Source organism: Lepidothrix coronata, unplaced genomic scaffold (genome assembly GCF_001604755.1).
Source record: "Lepidothrix coronata isolate B3197 unplaced genomic scaffold, Lepidothrix_coronata-1.0 Scaffold219, whole genome shotgun sequence".
NCBI classification, from domain to species: domain Eukaryota; kingdom Metazoa; phylum Chordata; class Aves; order Passeriformes; family Pipridae; genus Lepidothrix; species Lepidothrix coronata.
In genome coordinates this window covers 450,898-469,277 of record NW_016690399.1, presented here as the reverse complement: position 1 = coordinate 469,277, position 18,380 = coordinate 450,898, and the positions used below count along the sequence as shown (strand labels likewise).

The window sequence follows — 18,380 nt, the reverse complement described above, 5'->3', positions numbered from 1 at the left end:
CCCCGATTTCCTCCCCGCAGCCGGCGGCTCCTGCTGCCCCGCCAGCAGTGCAGGGCTGTGTCACCCACAGAGGAGTCGAGTGGGACCCAAAACAGTGCCCCCCAAAATCTGCCAGCGTCAGCCTGCAGAGCCCAAAGGGGAATGAATCACTTTGGCTGCAGAGAGGCCCTAATCCCCCTTTCTCCCAAAGGAGCCCCTCTCTGGAAGTGGGAAGGTTTCAGTTCTGCTGCTGTGGGTGTGAGAGGAGGGGAGGACCCTCTCAGCCTCCTCCACAGAGCTCTGTGTCCCCAGATCTCACCAGGTTGCATTGTCACTGCTCCCCTCAGTCCCAGCTGGTTTTCCCTTTGCCAGCAGTAAATTGTCACTGGTTCCTTGGAAACGAACACTGGGCATGGAGAGCTGGAGAGGGCCAACCCTGCCTCAGTGACAATCCCTTCACCCATAACAGGGGGAACAGATGACAGGGGGATTGGCTTCTGCTCGATGCCCCCTCGATGTTCTCCCACCCTTTGGGCCAACAGCCTCTCTGCTTTCTCCATTATTTTAATCTCTCTGACCTGTAATATTTCGTGTGTGGCTTTGGTTTAACATCTTTCCACAGCAAAATCCCTTTTGGTAATGAGAGAGCAGGGCTGGTCCTTCTGGCTTTTTTTGAAAAAAAAAAAACAAACCAAAAAAACAAACAAAACAAAAAAAAAAACAACCATTGGGAGGAAAAAAGAAAAGTTACATCCCAGCAAACTGTTCCCATTTCCATCCCATCGACAGAGGAAGCGCCTCCCACCTACACTCACGTTACTCTGCAGCCCAATGCAGAGCCATGCTCCTGTGTGCACTCCTTTCTCTCTCTCTTTCTCTCTCTCTCGTGTCTCACGCTCACTAAATCACATGCACATGGAGAGAAGGCTTTTAATAATTTAATGTTTCCAAGCTAAATTTTTAAAGTAGCCTTTTGTGGCCAGCTGGAAAATTGCGTTTGAAATTTTTTTGCCCCGTCGCCCGGGCCCCGAAATTTTGGGAATGTAAATCTGGATCTGATGCTAATTCAGGGCTGGATCCTTTGCAGACAGCTTAGCTGGAATGGTTTGGGTTCTTTTTTTTTTAAAAAAAAAAAAGCAGGAAAAATGTGGGGATTTTTTATTATTCTTTTATTTATAAATTTCCTCTATTTTTCTGGCCACTCGGAAACTACCCAGGAGACAAAGGTTGTAACATGGTGTTGTCTCCACACCTGGATGAGTGGGCTCCAGGTATAGCCCTCTTTCTATCCCAGTTAGCCTGTGTGTACCTGGGCCTGCCTGAAACCAGCACTAACCAGCTGAGAGAGTGCAGAAAACAGCGGGTACCAGCTCGGCCTGTGGTTTGGGTGTTTTTCATGCTGTTTAATTCCTTGTTTCTTGTGTGTTAATATCGTGGAAAGGTAACAAATTTCTGAAATGGATTTGCTTTGGTGGGAGGGAGAGTTCATGCACATTTTTCTTCCCGTTTTTTTTTGTTTTAAAAGAGTCTCGAACACTCCTGTGTTTCCAATTGACTTGTTTCTCCCATAACATGCTTGTCTCTATAGACCACCTGGGATAGGAGTTGTAAGTTTGAACATTGCAAGGAAATGGTTTGGTTTGGTTTTGCTTTTCTTTTTCTTCTTCTAATTATTTCTTTTTTTTTTTTTTCCTTATTCAGTCCCATGGTGGAGTCAGTGTGAGCAGGGCTGGGTGTGGGGCTGGTGGGAGCACGGGGGCCGGGGGAGCGGAATTCCAGCCTGGGGGCTCCTCCGTGTCGGGTCTCCTGCCCGGCACAGGCTCCACTCCCCCTTCTCTAAGGAGCAGAAGGACTTAAAGAAGGGAGAATCCTTCTTGGGGTCAGCACCTCTGTGGGGCTGATTCTGAGCTAGGATTGCTCCCAGCCTGACCTCCATACGGAGCTTGGTTGGTCTTAAAGGTACCCAGTGGGATGGGAGGGGGAGCGTTAGGAAGGCAGGAAAGAGGGTCGTTACTATCTTCATTTTTTTTTCCTTTCCTTTTATTTTGGTTAAGAGAAAAAAAAAAAATCAATCAATTTGCAGCTGACAGCCTTGAGAAGGCCTTTTTTTACTCTCTCTGTGTTTCCCCTATTTTTCTCTTCTCCTCATGTCATTGTGTTCCGCATCAAACCCCCTTAACATCCCTCAGAGCTACGAGAAGGTTGGTGTGGTTTTTTTCTTTTTTACTTTCTTTACCCACATTTTTACATTCGTAAGAGAAAATAAAAAAAAATAAAAATGAAAAAAAAAGTGAAAAAAAATTTAAAAAAAATTAAAGCAAAGCTCTAAGAGTGAATGCTAATCACACAAAAAATTTTATCTCTTTAAAAACAGATAGTTTCATTTATTGCTTGAAAAAAAGAACAAAAAAAAAAAAAAAAAAAAAAAAAAATGAAAAGAGAAAAAGCAAGAAATCTTTAAGATGAGCGAGACCCGCGCGTTCCCGGGTCTCGCGGAGATGAGTTGAGTTGCATTGTGGGCCTCTCTATGCATCCTTTGGTAATGTTGCTGAGTTCTTGCACTTTTTTGTCGTCATGGTTACCTTGCCGTTTGGACATTGGGCCTGATGCATGATAGGAGAATGTAACGAATCTTCTTTGCATGCCACTTTTTAAATTAATTCTGAATTATTTTTTTTCGAGATATAAAATATGTACAGTTTTTTGGTTTCTTTCCGTTATACGATTCTGGTTTCTTTGAAGTGAATTTACTGTTACTTTCCGAATTTTTTTCGGTTCTGTTGGGTTTTTTGCTTTCTCTTGATTTCCCGTTTCTGTTTCGATTGGTTATGCTGTGCTGTAGTTTATTCCAAACGCATTGTGAGAAGCCAGTGTTCCTGCCCACCCGGTGGTAACTGAACTCCTCAATCCCTCCAGGAGGAAAGGAGTCACACAGCTCTAACGCCTGTCCATGGAAGCCCTGCTATTTGGGACAAGCCTTTGTTTTGGGGGGAGGGAGGGATCTGGGAAGTGGAAAAGATGGTGAGAACCCAGGGGGGTCGTTCCAGGAGTTAGGGCAGCCCCCGGGTCACGTTATTACTTACGTGTCTCTCGAGGTGTGGCTCTTGTTCCACATCCTGCACACGAAGCCAAACCCCGATCCCTGCTCCGAAGGGCTTCCCCAGCAACGCAGAGCTCGCTCTCTGGGAACTGCCCACTTCCCTCCAGCAACCCCAGGAGCTCACCTGCTCTCAGAAAGGTTCCTGCTGTTCCCAAACCCCACGGCGTTGTCTCTCCTGGAGCACCCATGTGTGCATGGAGAGCCCCATGGCCAGGCAGTGCCCAGCTCCTCAGCAGAGCCTGCCAGAATTCCTTGGAGGAGGGTGACCCCTCGTCCTGGCAGGGAAGGGCAGCCAGGCAGCTGCCTCCTGGCTCTGCCTCTCCATATTTTCCTGCTCCCTTCCCTGTCATTTATCCATTACTGCCTGGTAAAGGCACCTTGAATCCCAGCCAGGTGCAGCGAAGGTAGAGCCCTCCTTCCCAAAGGAGCGTGGGAAGAGAACTGCAGCTGTGGCAGCCACTGGAATGGGCTGCTGGGGCACATCTGGCAGCTGCAGCTACTGCAAACAGCGACCAGGAACCTGACCAGTGACATTGGAGCTGAAAATGCCTCTTTTCCCTCTTCTCATCTCCCTGTTTATCCCCACGAAGCCCCTGTTGCCTCCCATGTGTGCGTCCTGGGCCACATGGGAGAGTGAACAGGGGGTTTGCAGTGTGTCAGTGGTACCCGTGGTGCTTGGTGCTTTCCCTGTGCGGAACTGAATGCCAGCCCTTTCCCTGGATATGCCTTTCCCTCTGCCCATCAGTCCTCACCTCAACCAGCTACCAAAGGAGTGGCTTTCCTAGGGCACAGGTATTAAAGCTGTGTGATTTTTGAGAAATCCAGTGCAGTATTGACACAGTATCTGTCTCTCTCTTGCTCTGTCTCTCTCTTTCTCTCTGTCTGTCCTTCTCTTTTTTCTTAAAATGCTGAGATTTCAGTGCTCGGACCCTCAGTGCTGGTACTCTCCCCTCCCCCTTTCAAGTCTCTCCCCCCTCCCCATAGGTACGAGGGTTCCACTCCGAAATGCTGCGCTCTTGGGAATGTCTTTGGGAAGAGACCAGCTGTGGCTCTTCTGACTTGGATGCCAACAATAGCCAAAAAACAACCCCCAGCCCCAAGGCTCTATTTAAAGGAAAAAAAAAATAAGAAAAAAAGGCTTGTTCTATATTAAAAAACAAACCAAAAAACACCAAAAAAAAAGAGAAAAGGAATAGTTTTCGAAACGAGGTTTTCCCATCCCACCTCCCTCCTGCCTAGGACTAAAAGGTGATAATCACTCCTAATTACAGGATTTTCCTTCATGACTAGGAGTTTAAGTTTCAGGATTTAGGTGCAATTAAAAAGGGATTTATACACCATTGTTTTTTATTTGTTTATTTTCTCTTTCCTAAAGTATTTCTAACATGGCCAAACCGCACTGCTGCTGGTAGAACCTCTTGTGATCTGAGAAGGTTTGAAGATTAAATTCTTCCTTAAAAGCCAATAAAAATAATAATAATAATAATATCAACAACAATAAACTCAAGCTAAATGGGATGTAGTCATGATAGGCTGGAATGACACTGGGTGAGGAAATAGAGACTTGATACCTGGCTAGAAGAGCTTGTGATTTGCTAAAGTTACAGTCTCTGAGCAACCTGGTCTAGTGGAAGGTGCCCCTGCTTGTGGCAGGGGGTTGGAACAAGATGATCTTTAAGGTCCCTTCCAACCCAAACCAGAGGCATGGTCTTGAAATTACTGGGTGAGGATTTGCCTTGTGTTTTATTATAGGTCAGATCGTGCCATGGTCCAAAATAACAGAGAGTTTTCCAACAGGGAATATCCAAGGTCAAAGGCAGAGGTGTCTTTCTGGAGGCCCACAAAAGCAGGTCAGAAGCAGGTGAGGTGAACTCTGCCACCAGCCTAGGGTGTATGGAAGTTTCTAGGCTGAGCCAGTTGTCCAAGTTTCACCTGTAGGCAGTGAAAAGAAGGACACAAGTTCTAGTGCAAGTCAGCACACCCTCGGGTGGAAATGCTGATTTTATGGGAGCCACACAAGTCACCTGGCTTTCAAAAGTCTCCTCAGATGCTTCTCTGTATCCCTAGGGACACAAATGCCATCAAACCTGTGGCCCATAGTGATTGTAGGAAGGGATGGATTTGAAATCCTGCAGCTCCAGAGCTGTCAGTCCGTGGTGGTGTTTGAGAGGCTCCTGCCTCTCCTTGCACAGCCGTGGCTGCCCCATCCCTGGGAGTGTCCAAGGCCAGGTTGGACAGGGCTTGGAGCAACCTGGGCAGGTGGAAGGTGTCCCTGCCCATGGCAGGGAGGTGGAACTGGATGACCTTTAAGGTCCCTTCCAACCCAAACCACTCTGTGGTACCTGATGGTATTTTGCCTGAGCCTCAGGGAGTCCCCACATGTGGAGCTCAGTTACCCCAGTGAGGACAAGGGTCTGCTCATCCAGGACCTGTGACCATGGATGTTTTGCCCCCTGGAAACAGAGCCATTTGCAGGTCTCCTCTTCATTTGGAAAGCGTGACTGCCACCTCAATTGCTCTGTTTTGATCCCAACAAGCAGCTGCTTGGCCGGGGATGGAGCACTGTGTGTAAGGACCACGTGTCCCTGTGCTCCTCCATATCCCAGAGGGAAGGAGGAATGAGCCACGTGGGCTGTGCTTTGGCGTCCTCTGACTATGCAGAGCTGCTGCTGCTGGTACAGGACGTGTTGTCACGGTCAAATTTACCAAAATTAAAATTTTTCCCCTTTTTCACGCAGCGGGGCCCTGTCAGGAGATACAAAAGGCAGCAGTTGGGATGCTGCAGGGATAATCCTTCTTTCCTCTCCACTCGAGCTTCTTGTGGCTCTGCTCTTTTCCAGCCCAGGGAGCTGTAAATGGCTCAGCAGGAATTTAAACCAGCCCAGTGCTGCTGTGCCTGCTCAGGCCCTGCCTTTGCTGCTTGTCAGAGGCAGCTCAGTGCTTAGTCACCCCGAGTCAGGTTCTGCAGTCCAGGGCATGCTGAGAACATTCCCAGTTATTCTCAAGGCTCTCAGGAAAACCTCAACTCACTGAGAGGCCAAAGATGAAACCAGGCCAGGGCTAAACACGTAGGAGCAGAACAAGTAGAAATCAAACGAAATAAAACCCATAGAAAATGCAGGAATAGTGTGCTGAGCACCTCAGAAAATAAACTTCAAAATAGATTAAAATGTGACTAATATAAGCAATAATTTAGCCTCTAGCCTGGGTTAAGTTTGACTCATGTGTAATTTGACCATCAAACCAGAGCTGCTGCTTGGTTCCAAGTGGAACCAGTGCTGAGCTATTCCCTTTCAATGCCATTTAGAGGTTGAAGGAAATAATTCCACTTGCACTAGAGATTTAACAAATAGCCATGAGGGCAAAACAGTCATTGGTATTTTTAACTGTAGGAATTTTAAGACCTTTTTAGACTAGACTGATAAATTCTTGAATGGAAAAGGAGGGAGGCAGACCCACCACTGGGTTGTACAGCTGCCTCTGCAGTGCCCAGTTTCCAGGTGCTGGAATTTAGGGATGGAGAGTTCTGGGATAGTTTTTCAGGGTTGTTTTAGCATTTCCATGGGTGGGGGAGCGCCCTGTCCGTGTTTGGGGTGTCCTCAGCTCTGAAATTCTAGTTCCAAACCAAACAAAGCAAACAAAAACTTCACTGTGTTTCTGCAGAAGGATTTCTCAAGGGTATCAGGAAATGGAAATGGATACAAAAAGCCACCCCCCCCCAAAAAAAAACCAACCAAAAAAATTCAAAACTGTGTATATATCTATGTATATACATGACTATCTCTCTATAGAGGGCACTTTGCAGGAACACTGTGCTGTACTGATCTCGAAATCTCTGCCTGCCTGTGTCTCTTACACCTTTTGCATCGCTGTTCTCTTTGTTTTAGGGGAAAAAATTAGATTACACCTTGTCAAATTAAAATAACAAAAACTAAAATAGTCGAGTCTGTGTTTAAAATTGCAGAGCTGCTTGAAAAACAATTGGATTTCGATGATTTTCTGTTTAATCCTGTAAAAAGCAACAGGAAAAAAAAAAAAAGAATTACAAAAGACCAGAGATGTTCAGCCAGCCTGTCACTCAGCTAATGTGGTTTTTTAAGTGAAAAGTAACAATTATTGGGAAGGTAATGGATTTCCTCCAGACCAAATCCAAGCCTTGGGCTCATTCTTTATTTATCTACCTGTTTACTCATTTATTTTTATTTACCATGAAGGAAATGAGGAAGGAGATGGGCATGAGGAGGGGAGCATCTCGTCCTGTGGAGGGACGGAGGTCGGAAATCCAAACCCAACAGCGTTTGGCCCCAGAGGAACGAACCTGGAATTGGAATGGGAGAGGGAGGAGGAGGCAGAGGCGGCTGCACGGACACGCAGGGGCAGGGACACACCACCTTTTGGGAGGGGAGGACAGGTGTAATCTAAGCTTCACTAATAATGTAGAGGCTGCACATTATTTTGGCACCCTTTCCCTACCCCCTCCTCATTTTGGAGCAAGACGGAATGACTCCTGTCTCACCAAAATGGCCAATAATGTCCGCCTTCTCACCTCATTTGGAGCAGCAGCTTGCTGAGTGTCAAAATGTTCAATACCATTTGGTTTTGTTTGGTGCTTTCAACCAGTCACTTCACTTTCTTTCGTTTCCTTTTCCCAATTAATTTCTCCTTTAAGGTATGAGAACGTGTTTTCACTTTGAGTTGGTTTAATGTGAATCGGGGTTTGAAGTGACGGGTTCTTGTCCAGAACGTTTCTCCTTTTCCCCACCTCGCTCCTCCTCCAACATTGCTTCTCCCTGAGGGAATCTGGAAGGGGCTTAAAAAGTGCAACTGGTGGATTTCCTCAGCACAAACTGGTTGGTTGGTCCTCAGATTTCTCTCACTAGCAGCGTCCTGGGAACGCATTTTAAGGATGGATTCTGGTGTTGCAAATGTCAACCCTGGATCTCACAGTGTCTCTTCCGACCAGGTCTGTAAATCTGTCCCTTGCAAAAACACCTCTCACCTTGTGGACCTCTTCTTTAACAGAGTGGTGGTGGTGGGGAACCTTAACTGTGCTGACTGGGACCAAAAAAGCCAAAAATGCCACTCACACAACACAAACTGGGTTAACCTCTGCCTCCGTGAGCAGCAACAAAACCAATTGGCTTTCCAAGGGTGTGAAAAGTTATGGATCTGTTCTGTTTCTTAAAAAAAGCCCGATTTGGGGTGCAGATTTGCAGTGTGAAATGCTTATCCAACAGCCAATTAAACAGACTCATAACTAACTGCACTTCAGAAATCTCCCTGTGCCTCAGAGGTGGCTTCTCTGCATCGAGATAATTCAACTTGCATCCCAAACGTCCAGCTCCTGTCTTGAAATCTGGTTCTATCAGTAACAAGCTGTATCCTTGTTTGAAAAAAGCTCCTGGGAGTTTTTTGGCCGTGGAAAATGTCTGTTTGTGTGTGCCTGCTTGTGTGTGTGTCCGTCGGGAGCTGCTGCACATGGAGCATGAACGTCCGTGTCCGCATGCGAGGTCGGCTTCGTAACCCAGGTCTGACAAAGCTGTCCTGGAAACCAAAACATCCCTGGAACTCAGGGAAGGTGCTTCTTGCACCAGGAACTGGGAGAAGTGTTAGAGAAGTGTCTGTAAAGCAAGGCCACTGCCCTATCCCAGTGTTTCAATTCCAGACAGGGCAGTTCTTTTCTTCCCGGTCCTTTGAAAGTGTTGGAAAGCAAAATGGAAAGGAATCTCTTTCACTACGTTTTTTGCCTGTAAAATTTCCCTCTTTCAGCTGCTGTGTGTGACACCCAGCAGGACCCAGAGCTGAAATTGGTCTTGATTCCACCTCTAGCTGCACTTCCAGCTTCCTTCCCACCACTGCTCTCTTCCTCCTGGGCCTTGTCCTAAAGGCTGACCCAGAGATTCTCACCTTGACAAATTCCATGTCACCAGCCAAATCCGAGTGGTGCAGCAATTAAAATAAACAGGGGCATGGTGGTGGGGAGCCAGAGATGAACCCTGTAACTACTGTGGTTGTCACAGCCCTGAGCTGTGGCAGGGATGTATCCAGGGACTCTCTGAGGTCTCCAGCATTTAACTGGAGTTATTTTCCCATCCTAGACCGGTGTGTGGATGTTGGTAGGCTTGTGCACACACAGGAATGTGTAGCTTTTTTTAAACCAGGATGCACCAGGGAAGTGCTGCTGCCTGTTTTGGGCTCACCTCAGCCCTAATCCAAATTAAACCAGCCCCAAAGTGCCCTGTGACCCCACGGAGCTGACCTGCACCCCTGGGAGCTGTGAGGAGGAGGGGAGGGTTTGCTCTGCAGTTCTTTGGGAGCTTGTGTTTTGTGAGTGGATCTCTTTCTTCCCTGCCCAAAACCACAGCCAGGAACAGTCTGCTCCCTTCAGACTCCGATTCTCAGCACTCCGCCCTACATCAGATAATGCTTTTCAGTTATTAAATTCTGGTTTGTTCTTCCTTTTTCTTTTCTTTTCTTTGTTTGTTTTTGTTTTTTTTCCTTTCTCTTTCGGTTCGGTTTTATTTCTTTGCGATTAGCTTCGGTTTGAATTAACTGTCTTGTTCTGTTCCCATGACAACTCAGTGTTTGCATCCCACCTGCCGTTGTTTGTTGCTGTTGATGCTGTTTGCTGACCGGATCTTGTCCGGATATGTCTCCCCATTCCTCCTCACCTTTCCCACCTTGCCTCCCCCTCTCCAGAAGGTTACATGCCAGCCCCTCCTCTAAAGAGTCATCCCCACCCCAGATTTGTCTGCATGTTGACCCCACTTGTTTCTCTCCAAGTTCTCTCCATCTTGTCTCAGACTGTGACAGGTGTGGTTTTCACCTGGCTCCATTTTCTGAATTGTGGTACCTCCAGAAGCAGTGGGAAGAAGGATGGAGTAAGAAACAGGGATGTACCCTCATTTTTAGGGCTGAAAGGCCTCTGCAGTCACAGGAGGGAGGAAGGAGCATGTTGCCTGATCCTTTGAGCCAGTGCTGGTCCCTGAGGTGGTAAAAAACCCTCCTTACACCTTTCTCCGGGTAGAAAGTCACCTTCTAGTGTCAGTGGCCAGGTGAGTTTGCAGTCTCTCCCTCCACATGCTAATTCTTTCCCCAGCTGAGGGCATGCCACCCATTATCCCTGCAAATCCATGCATGCAGGAATTCTCCTCTGCCATTCCTGAGCTTCCAGTGCCACAAATCTGGAAGTCTTCTCTTCCTTGCCTCCCAGTACTGGTTCCTGGCTACTGGTACCTGCAGAAAAGAGTCTGACAGCCCAGTGGGGAGACCAGACCTTGTGTGAAGATGTCCCTTGTCACCTTGCAGGACAATGCAAGGGCTGTAGTTGGCTTTTGTTTACCAAAGCCCCACTAAATGGCAAACAGCCACTAGCTATCTTGGCAGGAAAAGATCCACAAAGCTGAGTGACAGCCAGGGAAGGAAGATAAATACTAGAAAACCCCAAGACATCAGTTCCAGGGGACATCCGAAGGCACTGGGACTCGGGAGGGGCGAGGGCAGGCTCAGCTCTGCTGTCCTTGGCTTTGCTTTTGCATGAGGCAACGGCCACTGAGCCCTAGAGAGGTTGTTCCGAAGTTACCTGGGAATAGGACAGCAGGGACAGGTGGTTTTCAGGCCCCCAGCACTCCAAACTCTCCTGCCCCCTTGCCCACCCTGCCTGAGGGAGTTCCTGCATGGCTGTCCCTGGAGCTGGAGGAATCCTGCACTCCCACTCTCCTCCGGCTGCTGCTGTTCCTGCATTTTTCCCGGGTCCATATCCTTTTGTCTTTGCCTGTGGGATGAGACCCTGCCCTCAGCTCCCTCCCTAAGGCCTCTCTGATCCACACACGTTCTCCTTTGTCCATTCTCCTGCTTTTCCCCCTAAGGAAGGGCCCCCACAGTTCCTCCAGCCAGCCCGGGTCGTTCAGAAAATGGAGCCAAGGAAACCACAGCCTCCCCCTTTGCGTCCATGTTCTTCCTGTGTAAGGTCTGGAAGCTGCATCCACCTCTCTGCTAAGGAGATGCACAGAACATGTCACTGTTTTCTCAACGTTAAAAGTTTCATTACCTTGTTTTTCTTATTAATTCTATTCTATTTATTATTCCGCCAGGGCTGAGATGTGACAATGTGAGCCACCACATTGGGTCACATCAGCTAGAAAAAGTATGCAGCATTAAAGTGGGTTTCCCCCTTCCCCTCCCTCTCTCTCTCTCTCTTCTTTCTCCCTTCCCCTCTTGTTCTCCTTCTCCTGGTCTTCCTTCCTTTCTCTGTCGCTCACTCTCTATCCAGTATCCATGTGGGCATTTGCTAGCCGCCCAGAAATTATATTTCTCTGCATTTTCCTCTCTCCTTCTCTCTTTCTCTCTCTCTCTCTCTCTCTCTCTCTGTCTGTCTCTCTTTTTTACCTATTTTGCATGATGTTTGTGACTCTGAGAGCTGCATCTATCGATGGAACCGTGTCAGATCTTAAAGAGGCTTCGTTAGGGTTTCTATACCCGAAAACCACAAAAATTTCATTAGAGTTTCTCATCTTTTCCACACTCTCTCTCGCTCCAGGGGGACTGTGTTCCCCTGGACGCTTCTCACACGCAGGCACCAACTAAATTCTGTCCCGCTCCGGGGACTCCCTCTCCTCCCTCCTTTACCATTTTGCCTTTTACTTCTCGAGTGGTGTGTCTGGAATTTGGGGATGTGACACTTCTCTCTTTGTTGAATTCTCTGGGTCCAACAAGGCAAAACGTTGAGAAGTTTCCATCTCCATCCCAACCTTCTCCTCGCCCCCACCCCACCTCTGCAGCACCCCTGGGTGGGAGAGGGCCCCTCTCTGGAGACGGAGGGGGCACCTGGACCACGCTGGGCCGTGGTGGTGGACGGGCTGTTCCCTTTGGGAGAAGGTGATCCAGGGTCAGACTCCACTGGGAAAGGGGAGGAGCAGGTTCCCGGGGTGTGGAGCGGGGAGCTGGGGGCCCCAGCGGCCACGGAGGAGATTTTTGGACGCTCGCCATGCCAGCTCTTGCCAGTAAAGATGAGAAATTGCTAATAAATTTTTGTGTATTTATCTGTGCTGTGATGGGTCTAATCTTGATCAATGGAACCCTGTTGCTATGAAATATCGCTTTTATGTCTATATTCTATATATTGTTTGTGAAGTACAAATTTATTTGGAGTTTAGTTTTTTTTTTCGGTTTTCGGTTTTCGATTTTTTCATTTCTTCGTTTTTTCGTTTCGTTTTTAATGAAGGAAGAAAATAAACGATGACAAACCCCATCTGTATTTAAATTACCTTTTGCTCTTTTTTCTTTTTTCTCCCTTCTTTTTCTTTCCTTTCTTTCTCTCTTTTTTTTTTGTTTTGTTTTGGTTTTTTGTTTTCGTTTTTGTTTTGTTTTTTTTTTTTACTTTATTTTGCTTTTTCGGTTGGTTTTTTTTTTTTGTTACCTCTGTGCGTCTCGTCCACAGTTCGCCGTGTGGCCCCTCGCTTCTCCATCTTACCTGTCAGCCATGAAATCATGCCCGGGGGCAACGTCAACATCACGTGCGTGGCCGTGGGTTCGCCCATGCCCTACGTCAAGTGGATGCAGGGAGCGGAGGACCTGACGCCCGAGGACGACATGCCCGTGGGCAGGAACGTCCTGGAGCTCACGGACGTCAAGGACTCCGCCAACTACACGTGTGTGGCCATGTCCAGTCTGGGAGTCATAGAAGCCGTTGCCCAGATCACGGTGAAATGTAAGGGAGCGTGAGCACGGCCGGAGCGAGCGCGGGGGCCCGGCTGCACGCGGGGGAGCGGGCACGGGACGGGGGGCGCGGGCAGGGCACGGGGCAGAGGGGCTGAGCATGTGGGCACAGCACACCCGGGCACTGTGCCTGTGCATGGGAGCATTTGTGGGATGTGGCACGAGTGGGAATGTTGTCATGTGTCTGCACAGGAGAGCCTGGGGCTGCCCGAGCTGCACGGGAGGAGTGTGGGGGCACAGTCCTGCATGGCCAGGTGCTCGTGCACGAGTGGGTGTGTGCATGGAGAGGGACACGGTCCTGCATGGCCAGGTGTGTGTGTGCATGGAGAGGGACACGGTCCTGCATGGCCAGGTGTGTGTGTGCATGNGGACACGGTCCTGCATGGCCAGGTGTGTGTGTGCATGGAGAGGGACACGGTCCTGCATGGCCAGGTGCTCGTGCACGAGTGGGTGTGTGTGTGCACGGAGAAGGGCACAGTTCTGCACGTACAAAGGTGCTTGTGCACGAGTGGGGGGGTGTGTGTGCACGGAGAAGGACACGGTTCTGCATGTCCAAGGTGTGGGAGATGGAGAGGGACACCGTGGCTGCATCGTGGGCGTGTGGGTGCCTGGCTGCACGTGTGCAAATCCGTGTTTTGCTCCCAGCCTGTGTGTACGTGTGGAGGTCCGTGGCCATGGGCAGGGACACAGACTTGTGCACCCCCAGTGCCGTGTGCTGCGATCTGTGCATGTGTCCTCAGGGATCCCACACACAGGGAAACCCACAGTGAAGGGGAAGCTGGTGGCTTGAGACCTTCCCTCGCTTTAGGACACCTGAGGTGTTTGTTGTGAAGAGAAGTGTGGCTCCAATCCCTGCATGCTTGTGTCTGTCCTGGCATATGAGGCTGGCTGGGCACTTTGCAAGGAGCCTTGGATGGCTTGGAGCCTGCATGCCATCCTGTTCCAAGGTTAGAGATTCAGCCAAGGCCCTGAGGATCTCTGGCATGTGAACCCTTGCAGTAGAGCTTAGTTCCAGCATCTTAGTGGCCGTTGTTGCCTCAACAAGACGGGGAATAACCCCAGCTTCCAGCTAGTGATTCCCAAGAGGAGCACGGGTGCCATCTTCAATCTATTCTATCCTCAGCAGGGGAGTATTAAACCCAAGCAGGAAGCCCCTGAGGTTGGGTGAGTGTAGAGCTCTGTGTGAGCTGGTGTCTGCTCCGAGTGCTGGTGTTACCCACGAGGGATCTGGGAGAGACGGGGTGGGAAAGGATGCGACGGGTGGGGGATGAGAGGAGAAACACACTGGAAAAGGGGAGGGATAAAGAAAAACAATTGTGTTGTATCAGTGATCTGCCTGAGGAAGGTCTGACAGGAGACATGAGCAGGGACTAGTGATTCTTGGCATGACACTCATCCTGAGCTTCTGCGCAGGGAGTGGGCTCTCGTGCCAGCAGAAGGATGCCTGGGGCTGGACTCAGGTCCTCTTTATTTTCCTGAGTGTTTCCTTCCTTCCCTGTCTTATCCTCTCAATTTAAAAAGCTATTGTGAAGGGTAGATTGCTTCTGCTTCCAACTCTCCCATCTCCTCAGATAGGGAATCTTGCCCTGCTGGTGCCTTCTGCCTTTTGTCATTTTATTTGAATCCTGTTCTTTCTTACGTTGCTGCATGTGAGCATCCACAGCTCTCCAAGGCAGAAGATGAAAGGAGAAATGAAAGTTTTATTGGTCTAGAGAAGACTGGCTTCAAAGCCAAGTTGGACAGGGCTTGGAGCAACCTGGTTTAGTGGAAGGTGTCCCTGCCCATGGCAGGGGGGTGGAACTGGATGGTCTTTAAGGTCCCTTCCAACCCAAGCCAGTCTGGGATTCTTTGGTAAGATGAGGTTGGAAAGGGTCTAAAGAGTGTAGTGAGGACAACACATAAAGCTTGAGGACAGGTAAAGCTAGAGAAGACTTAACACTTGCTGTTAAAGCTGTTGAGCATCGTGCAGTCCCCAACAAGCTCCAAGGGGAGTCATCTGGCTGAGGGAGAGGGAGATGAGTATCAACACACCTTTGTGGCTTCAGAGGAAGCACTCCCAGAATTTATGGGGTTTTGTTCTGAGGAGCTCAGCCCACGCTGTGCCACTGCCTCCTGCTGAAGAGGGGGAGGTTCAGCAGTGGCAGAGCCATTCGGAACATCTGAGTGTGTGCTGGGAAGGAGCTCCTGCGAAGCTGCTTCCCTTCCCTGCCATGTGAGCCGGCGGATGTGCAGCTGAAGTCTGAGCTAATGATTCCAGATGTTTAGCTGAACGCCTTCCCTTTGATGGAGCAGTTTAAGGAGGATAATAGAGTGTATAACTAGGTTCATAATATTCCAGCAGCACTCTCCCGAGCTGCCGTGATTGGTGCTGTGCCTCCGGCTCCCGCAGCCCTAACCAGCCCAATTAGGCACCATTTCAGCATTTGTGTTTGTTTTTGTTTTTTTTAAATGCCTGTTCTTCCTGATTCTCAGCACTTCCCAAGGCTCCCGGGACTCCAATGGTGACAGAGACAACAGCAACAAGTATCACCATCACCTGGGACTCTGGAAACCCAGACCCCGTGTCCTACTATGTCATTGAATACAAGTCTAAAAGCCAGGACGGGCCGTACCAGATCAAGGAGGACATCACCACCACGCGCTACAGCATCGGGGGGCTCAGCCCCAACTCCGAGTACGAGATCTGGGTCTCTGCTGTCAACAGCATCGGGCAGGGGCCTCCCAGCGAGTCGGTGGTCACTCGTACTGGGGAACAAGCTCCTGCCAGTGCCCCCCGGAACGTGCAGGGCCGGATGCTGAGCAGCACCACCATGATCATCCAGTGGGAGGAGCCGGTGGAGCCCAACGGGCAGATCCGTGGCTACCGCGTGTACTACACCATGGAGCCCGACCAGCCCGTCAGCAACTGGCAGAAGCACAACGTGGACGACAGCCTGCTGACCACGGTGGGCAGCCTGCTCGAGGATGAGACCTACACCGTGCGGGTCCTGGCCTTCACCTCCGTGGGAGACGGGCCCCTCTCCGACCCCATCCAGGTTAAGACGCAGCAGGGAGGTGAGCGCCTGTGTCACTGCCCTGGGATGCAGGAAGGAAAGGTGTTGGTTGGGTTTGGAGGTTTAGATTAGATGTTGGGAAGAAATTCTTTGGCTGTGAGGGTGGGGAGGCCCTGGCACAGGTTGCCCAGGGGACCTGTGGCTGCCCCATCCCTGGAAGTGTCCAAGGCCAGGTTGGACAGGGCTTGGAGCAACCTGGGCTGGTGGAAGGTGTCTCTTGCCATGGCAGGGGGTAGCACTGGAAGATCTTTGAGGTCCCTTCCAATCAAAGCCTTTTTATAACTCTAAATGTCTTTGATAGACCTTAAACCACTCCCTGCCCAGGCAGTGGTAACACTTTGACTCTCCCTGAAGTACCCAGAAACTACTTTGTCAGAGATGAGTGGGAAACGAGCCTTTTTTTACTCTTTTCTGCAAGAGGAGCAAAACAAAGCCCTAATTGTCACAGCAGATGTGCTGAGCTGCAAACACGAGGTGTTTTATCAAAGGCTGTCACCCAACATTCTTTTCAGTGCTTATGGCATGGGGTGCTGGTGAGGAAACCCTGCATCCTCATGGGCTTCCTACTTCCAGAATCGTGTAATACTGGGAATTAATGCGAAGGGCTGTGTTCCACACTGCCGAGAAAGAGGAATATGATCCAGTGGGACACTTCATCTCCAGCAGCTCTGCACATGCTGGAGTCCTGCAGTGGGATTTAACTCCACTGCTTTAGAGGCAGGACCTGCCCACACTGCAGTGTGGCATTTTGCTGCTGACGTGCTCTTCCCACACAGGCTTTGAAGAAGAGAGGCCAGGAGCCTTCTAATTAGCCAAGCTAATGTGTTTCCTCCTGTTTCTTGTCTTGCCTCCTCGGCCCCATCCGCTCCTTCTCCGTGCCAGTTCCTGGGCAGCCGATGAACTTCCGAGCAGATGCCAAGACCGAGACAAGCATCGTGCTGACGTGGAGCCCTCCACGCCAGGAGATCATAGTGAAGTACGAACTCCTCTATAAGGAAGGAGACCACAGCAAGGAGGTGAGTCCAGAGAGGGGCAAGGCTGCGGCTGGGGAGCACCCCAGCCCCTCCATTCCCAGCGAGAGGGGAGCAGGGCAGGAGTCTCTGGGCGAGGTTCACCTCTGCTCCTTTTTGTTTGGTTTTACTTCTTTTTCTCTTCCCGCCTCGCCCACCTCAGGTGCTGAAGAACTTCGAGCCGACGACCTCCTTCACCGTGGAAGGCCTGAAGCCCAACACTGAGTATGTCTTCCGGCTGGCCGCCCGCTCGGCTCTGGGCCTGGGGGCCTTCACCCCGGAGGTCCGAGAGCGCACCTTGCAGTCTAGTAGGTGTCTCTCCTTTTCCCACCCTTCTCTGAGGGGAAGACAGTCAGGGAGCCAGAGATGGTGGGCACAGGGGTACGGAGCTGGGGCGGGGGGGGGTGTTGGCGGTGCTGCGGTTTCGCTCCGGGGATGGGTGAGGGGGGGACACCCTTTGGGACCCGCTCCCTTCTGTCTCGCTTTGCTGGTCCAGGTAGCTGAGATGTGAGCGAGGAGCATTTTGGGGGGTGGTGGGGGGCCAGGTAGCACCATCCACGTGGGGTGGGAGCAGCGAGGGGCTCGTGGTGCTGAGCATGCTCAGGGAGGACAGGACCCACCAGCCTGTCCCCACGCAGCCCGAGCAGCAGCCATTGGGAAGGGGGGCACAGGGAATGGAGCAGGGAGATGGTGGGGAGTCGGAGGGAGAGGAGAAAGGGAGGTGATATTCCCAAGTCCAGCGTTTTCACCACCCTTTGGGGAAGCAGTCCTCGTGCTCTTTTCCGTGAGCGACTCCACAGCTGTGGGGAGGAAGATCTGCTGGCCCAGTGAGTGCTGGGAATGGTCCCGTTTGGGCTCCGGCAGAGTGGGAGAAAGGAGTCATGTGGAGGCAGGAGGGGGGATATTGATGATACCAGGGTGGAGTGTATGCAACAAAACGTGCTGGTTTTAGTTTAATGGATTGTCTCCCTTTGCTGTTGCCCCGGGGACAATAACCCTGGATGGCAATATTTCAACCTGGGCTTTTCACAGATCTTTGCTTTTAAATGAGGTGTTTTTTCACTGCATGAGTGGCTGTGGCAGCTGTTCTTTGTGTTTTCTGTCTCCTCTCATCTCTACTAAATCACTCCGCTGCAGTTTGGAGTAGCCGGGAGCAGAACTAACTCAGAAATGGCTCTGGTCACCAGTGTGAGGAGGGAGAGCACCCACTCCCATCCCTCAGAGTCCCTAACAAGGGGGAGCAGCAGGCTCTGGGCTGGGCTTTTTAATTGTCACATCCTGCTGTCTCTCTCTTTCCCCTTCTCCTTCTCTTTCTGTCCTCTGAGGAGTGGGAAGAAAGGGGAGTCTGTTTCTGCACAGACAGAATTCCTCACTGGGGCTTTCTCAGGCCTCCACTCCATTCAAAGATTTTTGTTTTCTTCTTTCCTTCAAATGTTTTTCCCCTTTTTTCCTTCTCTTTTTTTTTTCTCCATACTCTCTCTGCGTTTCATAGGAAAATCCTTTCCTGACTCTGCTGCACAT

The 18,380-nt window shown here is 50.1% G+C and overlaps 1 protein-coding gene across 15 annotated transcripts in view; it reads left to right on the top strand.

Annotated features, from left to right (window-relative positions):
- The window catches only part of PTPRS (protein tyrosine phosphatase, receptor type S), a 163,966-nt gene that overhangs the window by 100,054 nt on the left and 45,532 nt on the right, over positions 1–18,380 (top strand). For 9 of the 15 annotated variants that reach the window (XM_017833646.1, XM_017833635.1, XM_017833645.1 and 6 more), the window contains 5 exons: positions 2,169–2,180; positions 12,519–12,788; positions 15,269–15,850; positions 16,732–16,865; positions 17,023–17,167. In XM_017833646.1, coding sequence (XP_017689135.1) covers positions 2,169–2,180; positions 12,519–12,788; positions 15,269–15,850; positions 16,732–16,865; positions 17,023–17,167 — 1,143 coding nt within the window. The remainder of the gene's footprint in view (positions 1–2,168; positions 2,181–12,518; positions 12,789–15,268; positions 15,851–16,731; positions 16,866–17,022; positions 17,168–18,380) is intronic. The other 6 variants (XM_017833647.1, XM_017833642.1, XM_017833641.1 and 3 more) reach the window with 1 other exon arrangement.